General features: G+C 51.1%; 3 protein-coding genes and 1 pseudogene across 3 annotated transcripts; 1 reads left to right on the top strand and 3 right to left on the bottom strand.

Annotated features, from left to right (window-relative positions):
- Positions 1-1,131: 1,131 nt before the first annotated feature.
- On the top strand, positions 1,132-2,339 carry SAPIO_CDS2491 (putative 2og-fe oxygenase superfamily protein; the record flags this gene model as incomplete). Its single annotated transcript, XM_016785490.1, has 3 exons — positions 1,132-1,415; positions 1,479-1,545; positions 1,623-2,339. The coding sequence occupies 3 exons, from the start codon at positions 1,132-1,134 to the stop codon at positions 2,337-2,339; spliced, it is 1,068 nt and encodes a 355-aa protein (XP_016644866.1).
- Positions 2,340-2,647: 308 nt separating this feature from the next.
- SAPIO_CDS2492 (Carbohydrate esterase family 9 protein) lies at positions 2,648-5,579 on the bottom strand (the record flags this gene model as incomplete). Its single annotated transcript, XM_016785491.1, has 2 exons — positions 2,648-4,315; positions 4,374-5,579. The coding sequence occupies 2 exons, from the start codon at positions 5,577-5,579 to the stop codon at positions 2,648-2,650; spliced, it is 2,874 nt and encodes a 957-aa protein (XP_016644867.1).
- A 500-nt stretch (positions 5,580-6,079) lies between these two features.
- SAPIO_CDS2493 lies at positions 6,080-6,529 on the bottom strand (annotated as a pseudogene; the record flags this gene model as incomplete).
- A 537-nt stretch (positions 6,530-7,066) lies between these two features.
- Positions 7,067-9,633, bottom strand: SAPIO_CDS2494 (Alcohol oxidase; the record flags this gene model as incomplete). The annotated part of the gene is made up of 8 exons (XM_016785492.1): positions 7,067-7,615; positions 7,671-7,887; positions 7,949-8,171; positions 8,264-8,680; positions 8,763-8,947; positions 9,008-9,093; positions 9,226-9,478; positions 9,536-9,633. 8 exons carry the CDS (start codon positions 9,631-9,633, stop codon positions 7,067-7,069), a joined length of 2,028 nt encoding a protein of 675 aa, XP_016644868.1.
- Between the last annotated feature and the right edge of the window lie 5,183 nt (positions 9,634-14,816).

The raw sequence follows: 14,816 nt of genomic DNA on the forward strand, positions 1-14,816 counted from the left end.
TAAGGGGGGTGGAAACAGAGGAAGGAGAAGAGAAACGGTTAACACGAATCTTGGGCACTTCGGTAGTATGTCGTCGTAGCGACAGTTACAGTTACAGCTACAGCTTCAGTTTATTCTCATTGTTCTCCCCTGTTTCGTCGAAGAACTCGGATCTAACGGGAGCAGACTTAAGGAATACATTTAAACTCTTCGGCAGTTAGTCCATGCAGGAAGCTAGACCCCAAACGAGCGAATGAATTGCGGGGGTGATCACCGATCTTGGCCATAGCGTAACTGCAACCAGGTGCATGCATCAAGGGTGGATATTGAACCGCATCTGTCACGGCTCTACGCTCAAGCGATGTCGTCGGTCACTCGTGGAGTCGTGCCCATAGCACTATATCACGCATTAGCATCTGCAATATATGCTATCGATTCCTCGTCTCCTCGGCCTTGGTCTTGTCTGAGCCACAACATCAATCACATTACTAACAAGATGGCAGATGCCAAGGACGAATGACGAATGAAACATACATATCATATCGGATACGTAATGGTGTGGCCTCCAGCTCGTTGGACACCGAGGTTTGAAAACCTGCTCATATCTGCCGCGTCAAGATGATAGACTGGTAGAACCAAGAACTTATCGGAACGACCCCTCACCATATACAACAGGAGCCTTCAAGGCATCTAGAAATCAATCTGCCGGCAGAGAGAAAAGCTGACATATCGAGTCAAGCCGTGATGGTGCATCTGCATCCCCCCATCTCGGCCCATATCTACAACCGCTACCGGTTCTCAGGGTGAGCTACTTAGAAGTAATGATACCGAAATGTGATGGCCCTCCTCCTTGGGCCCAATTATCAGGATAAACAGGCCAAGAAGCGGAGATGGTGAAGCACATCATGCGGGGAAAGGTAAAGTAGGAAGAGGAACTGAATTGACATTCCCCGTAATCGGAGGCCAGACGTGTCTGGAACACACACTGAACCGAACCACTAAAGTATATAATTGTGACCAGCAGACCGCAGGAGAGCGAGACGTGGAAAATAGCCTTCAGTCGACTCGAAAATCCTTGTTGATTCGAAAAATCGTTGAAGTGAATCACGGTAAAATTACCATAATCAACCTCCCAGTAGACACTAAGAGACCATGGCGGCAAAGATCCTCAAGACTGTTGAGTGGGCCGGGCAGCAAGTCCCCGTGTACGACATGGAAACGATCGACTTTGGGAAGCTCCTGTCCCAAGAGCCGGACGAGCTCCAGAGACTTGTTCGATGCTGCCAGGACGAAGGATATTTCTATCTTGACCTGCAGGGCATCGACGGAAAGAGAGCTCTCGAGGACTCTCAGTCAACTCTTGACGTCATGTATCGATTCTTCGACCAGCCTCTTGAGGCTAAAAATCAGTTCGGTCTCGTTTCTCCGCATCTCGGGTAAGCACTAAAAATGGCCCCGTCACCAACCAAGTTGAGCATTGGACACCCTGACACCAGTAGCTTTGAGCCAATTGGCTCCCGCAACGGCGTCCTGAAGGGCACAAGGGACGGTTACGAGATGGTCAAGGTGAGCCGCAACAAAAAATAAACGCTTGACTTCGGTAGCCGGTAGGCGGCCTATTCTTACAAGCAGTTGTTCTGCAGGTATCTCGAGACGAGATCCAAAAGGCGAAGCCGCATGTCCCGGATGTCCTCAAGGACAGTGCAGACCTCAAGACCTTGGAGAATACCATTGCCAGCTGCAACATTGTTTCAAAAGCCGTCCTATCTGCCTTGTCCACCGGTCTCGGCCTTTCGGGTGAGGACCGTTTCGAGAACAGGCACCGAAACGACCGTCCTTCCACCACCACCCTTGCCATGATGCATTATATCCCCTCCAATCCCGAACACGACAAGAACATTGGCCACCAGAAGCACACCGACATCAGCTCTTTGACCCTTCTCTTTGCCGAGCAGTGGGGTCTTCAGATCCGCCCCCCTGGCACTCGCCAGTTCGGTTTCGTCCCTCCCAAGGAGGGCAGCGTCGTCGTTAACGTCGGCGACTCGCTCAGGTTCGCCAGCGGACACACGATGAAGGCGTGCATTCACAGAGTTGTTCCGTATGACCCAACCGAGCACCGATATTCGATCGCGTACTTCCTCAGGGCCGAGAACGACACCATGTTCACCGACAGCGAGGGCAGATACATCTCGGCCGGCCAGTGGCACGACGAGAAGTTCATGGCTTTCAAGGCCACGCCTGAGGCTCAGGCTTTGGCTCCCAAGTCTATGCTATTTGGTGGAATGGATGAGGACGAGGTCGTGCCGGTTGCAGCGGAGCCAGTCAAGGAAGCTTCCAACCCTGTCATGGCCGCTGCCTAAGGGAACAAAAAGGGTACAGTAACTCTGATTTTTGATCCTGAAAAGGGATCCTAGCTAGGGATGTGGACGGGCGCTGGTTCACACAGTCGTTACCTTACATAGGCCAGATTTGAACACAGTCAAGATTCGCTCCTGAAGGGTACTTTTCTGTCCAGCACTATCATACGTGATATCAGATCTCAGGTTCATGATACAAAAGTCACCTGTCGAATGGTGACGCATGCCAGTAAGCATTTTCTTTCAATCTCAGGAAATATGCCGTGGCAACCAACGTATTCGGTAGTGGACGTGAATTTATACCTGGTACTTCAAGAGATATGTACCTGGCCGGTCCCATCGCCTACCACTCTGATTTTGGAATCGATTTCAAATGGGCTACCCTCGTAGATGACGAAATGGTCATCCCACCCAGGCTCTTCCAAGCCCAACATCGTGTATACATTCCGACTGATTAAGTCTACTGCTCCCCTTTCATCCAGTCTACCTTCACTGTTTTGGTAGGCAACACCGGCTAAAAGCCCAAGATCCCGGACTATCCAGTCCTCCTCCAGCCCAACAGCTGTTACCACTCCAGAATCCACAAGGACATCAACGGCAGTCGTATTTGTCAGTGGAGCACCCGGAAGGGCCCTCCTTTGATCCCAAGAAACGGCGTACGATTGCATCGGAGCCAAAACGACTCCTACTCCCGCCTCTGCAAGATTTCGTGCAACTAGGTGTGCTTCAGCTCCGCCAATTATGACCAAGCGAATTTTCACGTCACCTCCGAAGATAGAAATAGCCTCGTCAACGGACGTCTTAACATCCAACAGAGAAGAGATGGTATCAGCGCTATGAACCGTTATAGCGAGTGCCATCTTACCGGCAACGACCTTCTGGAGGAACGCCGGCTCCGAGTAGCGCAGGGTCACAAGGGGACTATTGTTTCGCGACTCAACGGCCTGGAGCAGCTTGTCACGTAATTCCCCAACGGCAGAAGACATCGAAGGCGTGTTTCCGACTCCTTTAACAGACAAGTCGAGGGTGTAGTGGAGGGCAACATCGCGGTTAAACACGGCTCCTTTATCGAGGGCGGTCGTTGCGGCTGTGAGAAAACCAACACTAGTCCCATGATGGGTGCCGCCGACGGTAAACTTGGGCGCCGAGATAGCTCGCGTTACGCCGTACCGTCGGGCCACCAGTAGTTTTGTAGTGTTCAGAGCAAGGCCATCGACACCTCGGCTAAAGGCCGTACCGTCTGCGCCGTTGTCGGTTACCGCCTCTGAATCGATTTCGTTAAGTCCCAGTGTAGAGCCGAAAGCCGTGAACGCAGGCGTTAGATGACCATTTTGGATGTGGACGACGGATTCACCAACAGCAGCCACTTCCTTGTCACAACGACCGACACAAGTAATCTTGCCTCTGGAAACTGCCACTGAGAATGTCTCGCTGTCGTCAGGTCCGGCGTATAGACTTGGAGCCAAGATCTTCGAAATGCCGGTAAACACCATATCCACGCTTACAGGAACTGCAGTTTCAGCGATGTCTGCCAATCTTTGATTCGGGATGAGTGTCCCCCTGAATGGCTTGTTAAGCTCCACTGGGTCTTCATACTGGGCGGTCCCATCAACCCAAACCTGGACCGGGTTCGTCCCGACTCTAAGCGGATCATCGTCCCACACGACAATGTCTGCATCAAATCCGGGCTTGACCTTACCTAGACGTCGCCCAAGACCCAGCCTCTCTGCAGGGGCGCTCGTAACCGATGCAATAGCAACGTGATAAGGTAGTCCATATCGATAGGCTTTGGCTGCCTCGAAGATGAGGTGTTGGGCATTGAGAACTGGGTTATCGCTGACGTAGATAGGAACTAGCCCATGGTCATTTAGATATTTCCCCGCGTACTCGGAGCCGATGTGGGCTTCGGCTTTATACCACATGTTATCTGCAAAGAGTGCGGCAGCGGGCGGATCATCACCCCATGTTCGTTTCAGAACCTAATTTGAGTTTGTATTAGGACCATCCGTGCTAAACGCCTCACCGTCACTCACCCACCTCTGGAACAAGATACGCCTGATGGGCATGATGGAATGCGCGAATTGGGAACTGAAACTCGTTACTATGGTCGACGAAGGCCTCTAGGTCTTTGATGGTGTAGCAGTGCGTGTGGACGTGGACTTGGCCCCTTAGGACAGCTATGAGAGCCTCCCACTTGAGTTCGACTGGGAGGTGCGTTTTAATATTGCCGAGTCCTAGGCTCGCGGCCGCACACCAGTCATCCTGCTGCCGCATCAATTTGGTGGCATGCTCGAAGGTTTGACGAAATTCCCAGCTCTCACCCAAGCGACTCATCGGACCACGTTCTCCGATCTTGCCATGTACATGTTTGGCATTCTCGCCGCATGCCATCTTCATGTACCTCCACGCACGATCAGGATCTGCGAGCATATCGACAATGCTCGTCTCGTTGCGGCCATCAGCGCGCCCAACGGCATGTTTGATCACATAAGCCTCCCCGCCGATGTTATTGCTGGACCCTGGCAAAACCAGCGACGTAGTTACTCCTCCTGACTTGATTACCTGTATTTGGTGATCTGTTGGCTGGATGCCGTCGATAGACCGCACAAACGGGGTGATATTGGCGGATAATTCGCTGGTATCGTCGTTGGAATGTATCGTAGGCAGGGCATGCACTCCAACATGGCTATGCATATCGATGATGCCGCTAGTGAGAGGTCGGCCAGCTGCATTGTAGACCAGAACATCGCTAGGCAAGTCGGCCAAGTCGATGCTACCGTCTACTCGCTGGATGAGCCCGTGCTCGAGGAAGACATCGGCCTTGATCCATACGTATTCCTCGCCGGTCGCTGCCGCCGCAGCTCCATTCACGGGCTCACCGACCCAGACTGTAGCATTGACGATGAGAGTAGGTTTTTGACCATCAATATAGCGAGCGTTTCTCTTGCGGCCGAACCCGATTGGGTCAGCGGGCTTGGTATGCAACTTGGCACAGGTCGCGAGATCTTCTTCGAGCCGCTTGGTAGAGAGTCCATGAACAGTGATCTCAGGACTAAGCGTGCTTGATGGGATCGAAATTATCCTCCATTGGACGTAGGCGATGTATATAAGGCATGCTACCCCGATGACACGCAGTTCATACGAGCGACGTCGTAACATTCTCCTCCATGCTCCTGCCCGCAATGTCGCGTTTGAGCCCGGGAGGGCGGTGTAGAGCGGTGGCAGCTTATCTGTTGTACTCATGAGCGCGGTCATTAACGATGCGGTAAGGTTCTAGCCCGCGCGCCGAGTCGTTGGCTCTAGGGAAATAGGAGCGGGCATCACAGACTGAGTCGTCTGACAAATACCGTGCTGTTTCAAGACGATCACTAGGCCCGTTGATCCCCTGGTCGTGCCGTGGGGGTTGCCCCGCGTCGAACTGCATAAATCTTAGTCTAGGCAATATAAACTGTACCAGATAAAATGAACCGAAAACGGCCCTGCCTGCCCAACACCGCCGAACTACAGAGCACAATGAAACCTAGTGAGCCACCAAGCAATCTTGGCCTGTTTACCCGCTTATTTGTGGTAGAAAACCATTTTTGACTAACCGGAACTCCTCCAGGACCATCTATCATCTGTGGCCCCCTCATCCCAAGTGACGAGAAACGGGACTCCTTCATTTCTCCATCAACACGAAGATGCCGCACACGGTGGCAGCAATTCAACGATTCCCACATCTCTTGGCACCCAAAACAAATCATTTATGCACCCTGTTGTGATTGGATCTTGTCCCCTTTTCCGCTTGGTCCGGCTGCACTGCTCCCTTCCTTCTCCGTTTCCATGTCCCAGGGCATTTTCATGACCTCAGCCAACCACTTCTTCCGTTCTTGCTCAAAGTACTCATCCCGCTCCTTCCGCCTCTCCGCCATTGACCAGGACTGCGCAACACAAGTATCCTGGCTGTCCTGATAGGCAATCTGGTGGTCGTTCCATTTGTCCTGCCCATGTCTCTCCTCGCAGTGCCCGTAGTAGCCACCAACCGGTACATATCCTTCACATATTCGGCAGGCTCGGTGCCAAGTTTCCGCCATGTGCTTGCGCCGGGAATCTATATCGGGAAGGGAAGTATTGCACATCTCGCACCGGTTCGGGGCAGGATAACCGTCAATGTTGTAGGCGCGCAACACGACTAGAGCATCATTGTCCGACATGGCTAAGAAGAGGATAAGTCTTGGCAGAAAGCCGGCGTACAATTCTGGGTACGCACACAAGCAGCTCTGATATGTCGTCGAACTGAAGATTCTCGCTGCCGACTTGGAAATGCCATCCTGCACCCCGCTTCCTTGGGCAGATTTCTCCAAACGAATGCCTATTCGGTGCAATATTTATGCCGAATGACCGAAACGCGTCGCAACTCGTTGTAAGGCCAAGCCTCAGTGCTCGCGTACGAATGGGCAATTGGGTGTCCAATTCTAGCAGACAACTCTCATGACACAACTCATTTACGGCCTTGGTGTTTGTCATATCACAACGAACAAGCATCATCTTTTATCACCCAACGCATATGGATACAGTTTTGAGAACGTGAGCCTGTTATGAATTAAGAAAAAGAAAAAGAAAATTTGGTTCCGCCTGAGATCGGGTAGCCATTCTGAATTTCCGATTAAAACCTTCGCCCTTCCACCGGGAAGCAATTTCACACTGAACCACATGCATGCCCTGTCTCCAACAACTTTATGTATTGCATCCTAGACACGATATTGCAACGTGACCTCGCCCGGCGCGTGGTAGGTAGGAACTTTCATATCAAGCGCCTCTCCCGAGTAGCCCAAGTCTTCGGCGACAAGAACTGCACACTTTTCTCCAATCAGCAAAGCTGTAGAGTACGTATTACATCCGACGTTGTCTGGGCAGATGCTGAGGTCGGCGACCTTCAGTCCCTGGACACCGTGGACGTTCAGTCTCTCGTCAAGGACGCCGTGCTTGACAATGCTGTTGCCATCACGCGGCGCCATGGAACAGGTACCCAGGCTGTGCCAGGTACTCTCCACGTGTCGCTTGACCCATTCCTCAATGGCCTTGATGTCACTCTCGCTGTACTTTAGCTCATCGCGGCCATGACCTTTGTTCGAGTTGAGAATATTAGCTGCCGCCTTCTTATCAGGTTCAGGAAGATGGGATGACCAGCTCCCGTGGTCAATGCCGGCCGAGAGGTTTCCGGGAAGTGCGTAGGCCTTGGTCGTAGCCAGGTCCAAGTCGTGAGCACGAGCAGGAGAGTCAAAGTCAAAGAAGGGATGCTGCCATTAGAGTAAGCGGAAAATGCTCCCGTCGCCGGTTTTCGAGATAACTCACCATATTCTGAACTTCACCCGCATACGCATCCATTCGTCGCGCCGTCTCACGGGACTTGATGTATCCCCAAACCATGGGGACCATATCTCGCTCATCGTTCATGAATCCGGCGTCGAAGTCCGGGGTTTCATATGGATCCGCACTCTTGATGTGCGTGCTTCCTCGAGAGAACGGATACTCCAAGAAGTGGAACATGGTGAAGAATTTCCCAGGCGGCCTAATGCAGCGTCAGGAACACATATTCTCAGATAAGGAGCCCATTACGAATTAAAGCTCACATAAGCATATGATCACCAAACCAGCCTGCAATGACGCTGTAATGCATCACGGGTTTGTCTGGCTTGTTCTCAAAGTACGACTTCCAACCGTCCTTGAAGTGAGGTGTAGGCCAAGATTCGAACTCTTTGAGCTCCTCTTCAGTGGGTCGAACCTTCACGCCGGCTTCAATTCCATTTGTAGCGAGCGGCCCGGTTCCGTTGACATGCCACTCTTCAAATACCTCTGTATTTTTTTTTTAAGACGTTATTAGTCTCTGGTTGATTCCAGGCAACACCTTGAGAATGTTGATTCCCTCAACGGAGGGTAAGACTTACTTTTCTGAACTTCTGGATCACCTCGAATAAAGTCATCGAAGCTCTCCGTCTCCGGCTTAGCTCGATACACCGAAAAAGTCAAGTAATGATCCTGGAAGTTGAGCCCAACTCCTGGAAGGTCAACGAGGCAGTCGACACCGACCGCCTTCAGCTTCTCTGGATCACCAACACCTGATCGCTGGAGGATTAGAGGGGATGAAAGAGTTCCGCCAGACACCACAATTTGCTTGCGGGCACGGAAGGTTCTAGCCTTTGGCTCCCCACTACGAGGAGCCTTGGTGGGTACCGTCCTGACCCCGACAGCGCGGCCATTTTCAATAATCACCTTATCTACCTTGGTGTTGCACAGCAAGTAAAGATTGCTGTGGACAGCCCGAGTGGCGTGAATGTAGGCATGAGCGCTGTCACTTCGGCGACCTGAAAGGAAGAGCTGTTGATTAGCAACGGCTTGAACCTTTGTGTCAAGGTAAAATCGCCATGGATGAGCTTGACAACGAACCAGTGTCTCTGTTAATCCACTTCAGCCATTGCTCTGCACCGTGGCCAGTCGTCAAATCCTGGAGATCATCGACAATGGGGATCCCCTGGGACTCAGCGGCACGGAGGAAGTCATCTTTGATGGGATACGTGTAGTTTCCGAATGAAACTTTAATAGGGCCTTCGAAGCCGTGAATCTCACGATTGCTAGATGATGTCAGTAAGCAAACTCCATCTTTTAATGGGAAGGTATTAGGAAATACGCACTGGCATGCTCTCTGGTATGTCTCATGTTTTTGCATCAGGGGAAGCAGATCTTCTGTCTTCCAGCCCTCTGCTTGGAAATCATCATACTAGTGTAATGTCAGTACTCTGCTCGAGGAACGTATTCATCGTCACATAACGTGCGGTAAGGGTAGAGCGTGATAACAAGGGAATACTTGGGTGAATGTGGAAGATGGTATCAATTGGAAAGACAGGCATACGTCACTGGCGCTGGCCCTCGTGTACATCATGAAGTTGATAGAGGAGCCGCCACCCAAGATATGGGCGCAAGGCACCACGGCCTTTCGGCCGGCGAGCCATTTCGATGGGCGGGACTCATAGAATGACGCCGTTTTAGAGTCGAGCTTCATGTTCCGGGGGTAAATACCGGGACGATAGACCCATGGGTTATTCAAGTTGCTCTCCCCGGCCTCGATCAGAAGAACTTTCAGGTTGTGATCCAGATTGGCTAGTCTATACGAGTGTGTTAGGAACGACGTTCATGAAGTCCACACCCACATTAGGACTTACCTCCCCGCCACAACGCAGCCGCAGCTTCCTCCGCCGCATACGATGATGTCGAACTCCTCGGGCAGAATACTGCTCGATCCGTACAATTTTGACGACATATTGACTGTTTATTCACGATAATTGGGAAAAAAGAAAAAAACGTACAATCCAATTTGGCGCCCTTAGAGGAAACAGACCGTGGACAAGGGGATTCTTATAGCTCTGTCCGGCGTGGCTTCCCCGAGCCGGTCTTCAAACGTTGTCCAAGATCGCCAAGCTCGGACCCTCAGAACCCCTCATGATATTTTCACGAGAAGCACACTGGTTACTGTATTGGGGTATCACAACGTCAACTTGCGCAGGAAACCCCTCTCAAGAAAGTTGCGGGGCATCAACGGCACATGAATTCAAGGAAGACGTCGTAATGCCATGACCTGGAAGGACTCGGTACTTGTCTATCCGTTTCTCCGCTGTCGAATCATCTCAAGGTGAGGACTAATAGTTGACCAGAATAGAGTCCTCGGTGTGGTACTGATTAAAGCAATCAAACAGGGCATGCTGGATCAATGGGACAGGAATCACGAGATGGTGTGAAGGCATATTATCCGGCATGAGCTTTGCGCCGAGGACGACCAAAGAACATCATAAACTGCACGATCGGGCACTTTTGTTGTACGAGTGCGGAGCCGCTGGGAAGGGATGAGTATTACAATATGTAGGCCAGATCTGATAAGTTATAACAGAGTCTCGTTTGTTGCTTATATGGGTGGCAACGTCGGAAGGATCAGTCCGGTGGCTATGTAGGTTTGAGGACAGAACTCGCACGACACACGGAGAGAATTGTCTATTCAAGTCGGCATGCCAGTGGAGTTCCGAACATCTCTACGCATTCGGCCGGGCCGAAAATGCTCTCAGATGCGTCGTCTGCGCCCGGGACCAATTGCCGCGTCGCATAGGGACGTGATGGATGTCCTTTCATGCAACCCCGTATTCCATCCAACATCCAACATGCATAAAAATGCGGGGAGAGCGCCGCTGATCTCATATCCCACTTCTCGGCAGACTGCTTTTGTTATTTTCTCCTTTCAAGGTCCTTTCCAGTGGCTCATCAGAGGCAAAAGGGCGATAGGGAGACAAGTCACTGAGAGCTCTACAAAACAGCACTCCAGCAAGCAGATCGTCGACTATCAACGGGGGAAATGCGGACCTGTGATCATGCCAACAATCGGCTGAGAGTGCAGCCTATGGAGACTGTCTTCCCCTCAATCAACTGCATTTAACTCGGCGTAGTCATCGACCTTTTCCGGCAGGGTTTATCCCCCAAGTTGATTCAAACCATGGCCAACACCTAGGAGATAGTAATTTGAGGTCGGGCGTAAATTCTCCTGTCTGGCGAGAGTAGCGATGCGAAACGGACAGGTGCTACATGGTTCAGATATCCGACGCAGTTCATCTTTGTCATCAATCATTATATCGAGGTGTTTCCCAATGGCCGTTGTTGATCTTAGTTGATGAACTCCGTGGCGAGAGGGAAATAGCCCCGCAAGTTTGACCGATCTCGCAAAGGTCGGTTGTCTATCTATTCGATCAATATACTCGTATAACAACTGTAGATGACAGGCTCCGGAGCGGCACAGTGATAATCAAACACGAAGGGGAGGGAAGATTATTGTTGCATTTCAGCCATCGATATGATTAGAAAATAATAACACCTGAAAAGCACCTCTGACGATGCGAATCTCTTAGTCATCAGCGCCCGCCCGCCACCGGTACATTGTACTTTTACCCGAGCCTTAACCACCGAGGGCGACTTCGTCGGAGTCTCACTGGAGCGCCCCAGTAAGAACAAGTCGCGACGTCCCATCAGCCCGTTAGCCTTCTCCTCGGAGACCTTGCTCCTCATTTCTGCCATAATATTAACGCTATGGGCGATTGTATTCGCCATCTTCGGCTTGTTCCTCAGTGTGGGATCTGCCTAGATACGATCTTCCTGCATGAAAGAGTGCAAGCACGTACGCGACATCCTGAACCCCTGATCCATTACTCTTCCTCTCTCGTCTCTTTCCTCGCTGACGTCAAGAGGGCAGTGATTGGCAACGAAGACTCGACGTTCTGCGACAAGGTGACCAGACCGTTTATTTTCCCACAGCCCGGCCATTCTGTCACATGGGTTGAGGGTTTGTTATTGTGTCGTTATCCACCCTGCGATGTGTGCGCTGAGTCTCGCGAGTGCGCCATCCTCCACTACGACTGTTACGAGATACTCAAAAAGAACATTTCTACCGACGAAACGGAAACCCTGCGTAGACTTTGGCTAATGGCAGCATGGAGGAATCCTTGGAAAGGCGCCCAACGAACCTTCCTACTCAACGGACCCCCGGCCATTACGACGGTACATTACATCGCTGAGAAGTGTAGATGGGCGCAGCTGAGGGGGCTGCCACCAGAGCTTTTACATACGATTTATGATTATTCCCCTCATTGCTGGTTCTGGAGATATGCCTCAGCCCTCGAATTAGCCTCCGATGTCTCCGCTACACCTACCGGCTCATGCTTTATGATTCAGTTACGCGAAATCCTCGCATGGGAACGTAACGGAGAGGTGCAGCGTGCTACCTCGTCTCCGCTAGATGGGACATTGAGGTTGACGATCGACTCTCGGGGGATCAAAAGAGTAGAAAGCTTACCTTCCCCGCCAGTGTATAGATGCGAGCGTCATAATCGCTCCGCCTTCGTTGTCATCCCTAGATGCTCCGTCTCCGGCGTGATGGCTCAGCTTGTGGTGCGTATTGTTTGCCTTTCTGTATCCGTTGGATAATAATCTCATGCACACCGTAGGATGGGCTCTTGCGTCTTCAATTAGCCTCTGGTGGACAGGCGATGCCAATATGGAATACACCAGCCCCACCTGAGTTATCATCTCGGCAAGCGTTTTCCACCAATCTCCCCGTACAGCGCTTCTATGTCGTTGAACCGGACAGGATAAGGGGCCTTACCTTCTTCTTCTCGGAAGGCAGGCTCTTCGGTATTCACGTCCATGACTCCACTGGATCATGTGCTGTATCAACGTACGAGCGGTTCACATCGAGGCGTCAGAAAGGCATGGTTTGGATCTATGTCCCCATCTCAGAGGGCGATAATATATCTGTCTTAGGGATTCGGACGTCATCGGCGGGCTTGAATATTCTCATCAGGACCTCGCGAGTGGGCGACGTTATTATCGGCCCGCACACCACAGGCTCAGTCAAGGATCGGTGTCTTGGCGAATCTGCTCCTATATCCTTAATTTACGCGGAGCCAGGCGAGGGAGGCGCTGTCCCTTATTTTGGCGCGTACTGCAAACCTTCTTTCGGTCTTTGCAAGCCTTTCCCTTTAAGGACATCTGGAAACCCACTTGGCAATGATTCTTACTTTTCGTGGGCACCTCTAGAACAGGTCTCTTCAACACTGACCTTCCACAACTCAGCCGCCTATTGCCGGGGAATCATCCTCTACTACAAAACTGGTGGGTCTCGGTCGGTTGGCGAGTGCCGCATACACATTGATTCAGCTCAGCACATCATCGAACCACATTGGCTTTGTTTCCGAGCCCAGATGCATCCTGCCCGTAGGAATCTGCATCGCCGCACTATCCAAGTCGATTTTCGGCGTACTTTACCAACAGGAACACGAGACAGCTGGACATTCAAGTCACTGAAGGGATATATGATATTCTGGTTCACTAGTGAATCCGCTACATTGGAGCTGATAGGGAAGGGCATGTCTGGCAAACAAAAGAAAAGGTAATAGAGGTGGTCCTTTCGTTTACTCCGGTAAGCTCCATACCAGGTACACATTCTCCGAACTACAGTATTTGTAGACATCATAACTTCCGCCCTTGAACTGCACCTTGCATTGCTCCCACCCATCGACGGATATGCAGAGCTTCTTCTTCCCATGACCAGGAGAGCACTCGTAGCATAGTCGACCCTTTACCTCCTTCTTTTCTTTATTTCCACGCGGATGCATTCGCTTGCATCGATGACGTTGTGGTGAGATGCGGGTTCGTCTAACATTCCGAACGAGGCAGCCGTGGTCGGCTGAGGAAGACCCTGTGGAGGATGCTCAGAACCTGGATCAGCCTCCCAGGTAGGAGTCGCATCCCACAGGTCAACCCCCCCCCCCCCCCCCGGGAGGACTGGAGGACTGTCGGGGAATGTAGCGAGATCCAAGTCTTTGGCACCAAGAGGCGCAACTGTGGACCCACGTCTCCGATAGTGCTGATCCAGAATATCAACGTTTGGGGAGTACTAGTCTGGGAACAGCATGTTTTGTGCGAGGTTTAATGTAATATTATTTTTACAATTTTGTGTCCAATTCCTGGCGCGTTCCAGTGGGCCCAGAGCACTCTGCTCTGACTTTTTCCGACTGTCCCGTATGTCAACCACCGACACGAAGTCTCAGGGACAGGCTACCTGGGAGGCAAGATAAATTGTGTGCAGAGAGAGCTTGGGAAAATCTCCCCGTAGCTCGTGGGGGAGGAAAAAGGAAAATACACCAGCCGCAGTTGGGCAGTCATCGGCATGTCGACGGGTTTTGTTACCGTCACTTGTGTTACATCGAGGCGAGAGAAGTAGAGTAGTGTGTGGGATGGGTGTGGGATTCATAAAGGAACATTGAAGCTTCGAGATCTCGTGGATTGCATTCTCTTGGCAAAAAGAAATGCTCAGGCCGAGACTCGAACTCGGATCATTTGCTACCCCCGGATGGAAGGCAAATATTCTACCCCTGAACCACCTGAGCCAGCGGCTGTTACGCCCAGTGTTTGATGCCATGCCCTTTGAACCGTGAGCTGACAATGTGTGTGGGGTACGGAAGCCTGTAGCGAATTTGTAACTTTTGAAAATTTTCGACCTCAACCCCTCCATACACACACACCATCCGTACAAATACTTACACTTCTAGTTAAATAAACTTCAGTATTATTCAATACTAGGAAATATTATTCAATACTGGGAATATTGGGAATACTGCGAATACTGCGATACTGCGAATACTGCGAATACTGTAAATGTGGGAATGTGGGAATATAGGAATGTGGGATTACTGGAATACTGGAAGTGTTGGGAATGGGAATAAAAATAAGAATATGGGAATATAGGAATATAGGGATACTGGAAGAACTGGGAATATAGTAATAAGGGAATATGGGAATATGGGAACATGAGAATAAGGAGCTGGAAATACTGGGATATTGGAATTTGGAATGGGAATGGGAATACTGGAATACTGGAATACTGGAATACTGGAATACTAGAATACT

Source organism: Scedosporium apiospermum, assembly GCF_000732125.1.
Source record: "Scedosporium apiospermum strain IHEM 14462 chromosome Unknown SEQ_SAPIO_0086, whole genome shotgun sequence".
Lineage (NCBI taxonomy): Eukaryota > Fungi > Ascomycota > Sordariomycetes > Microascales > Microascaceae > Scedosporium > Scedosporium apiospermum.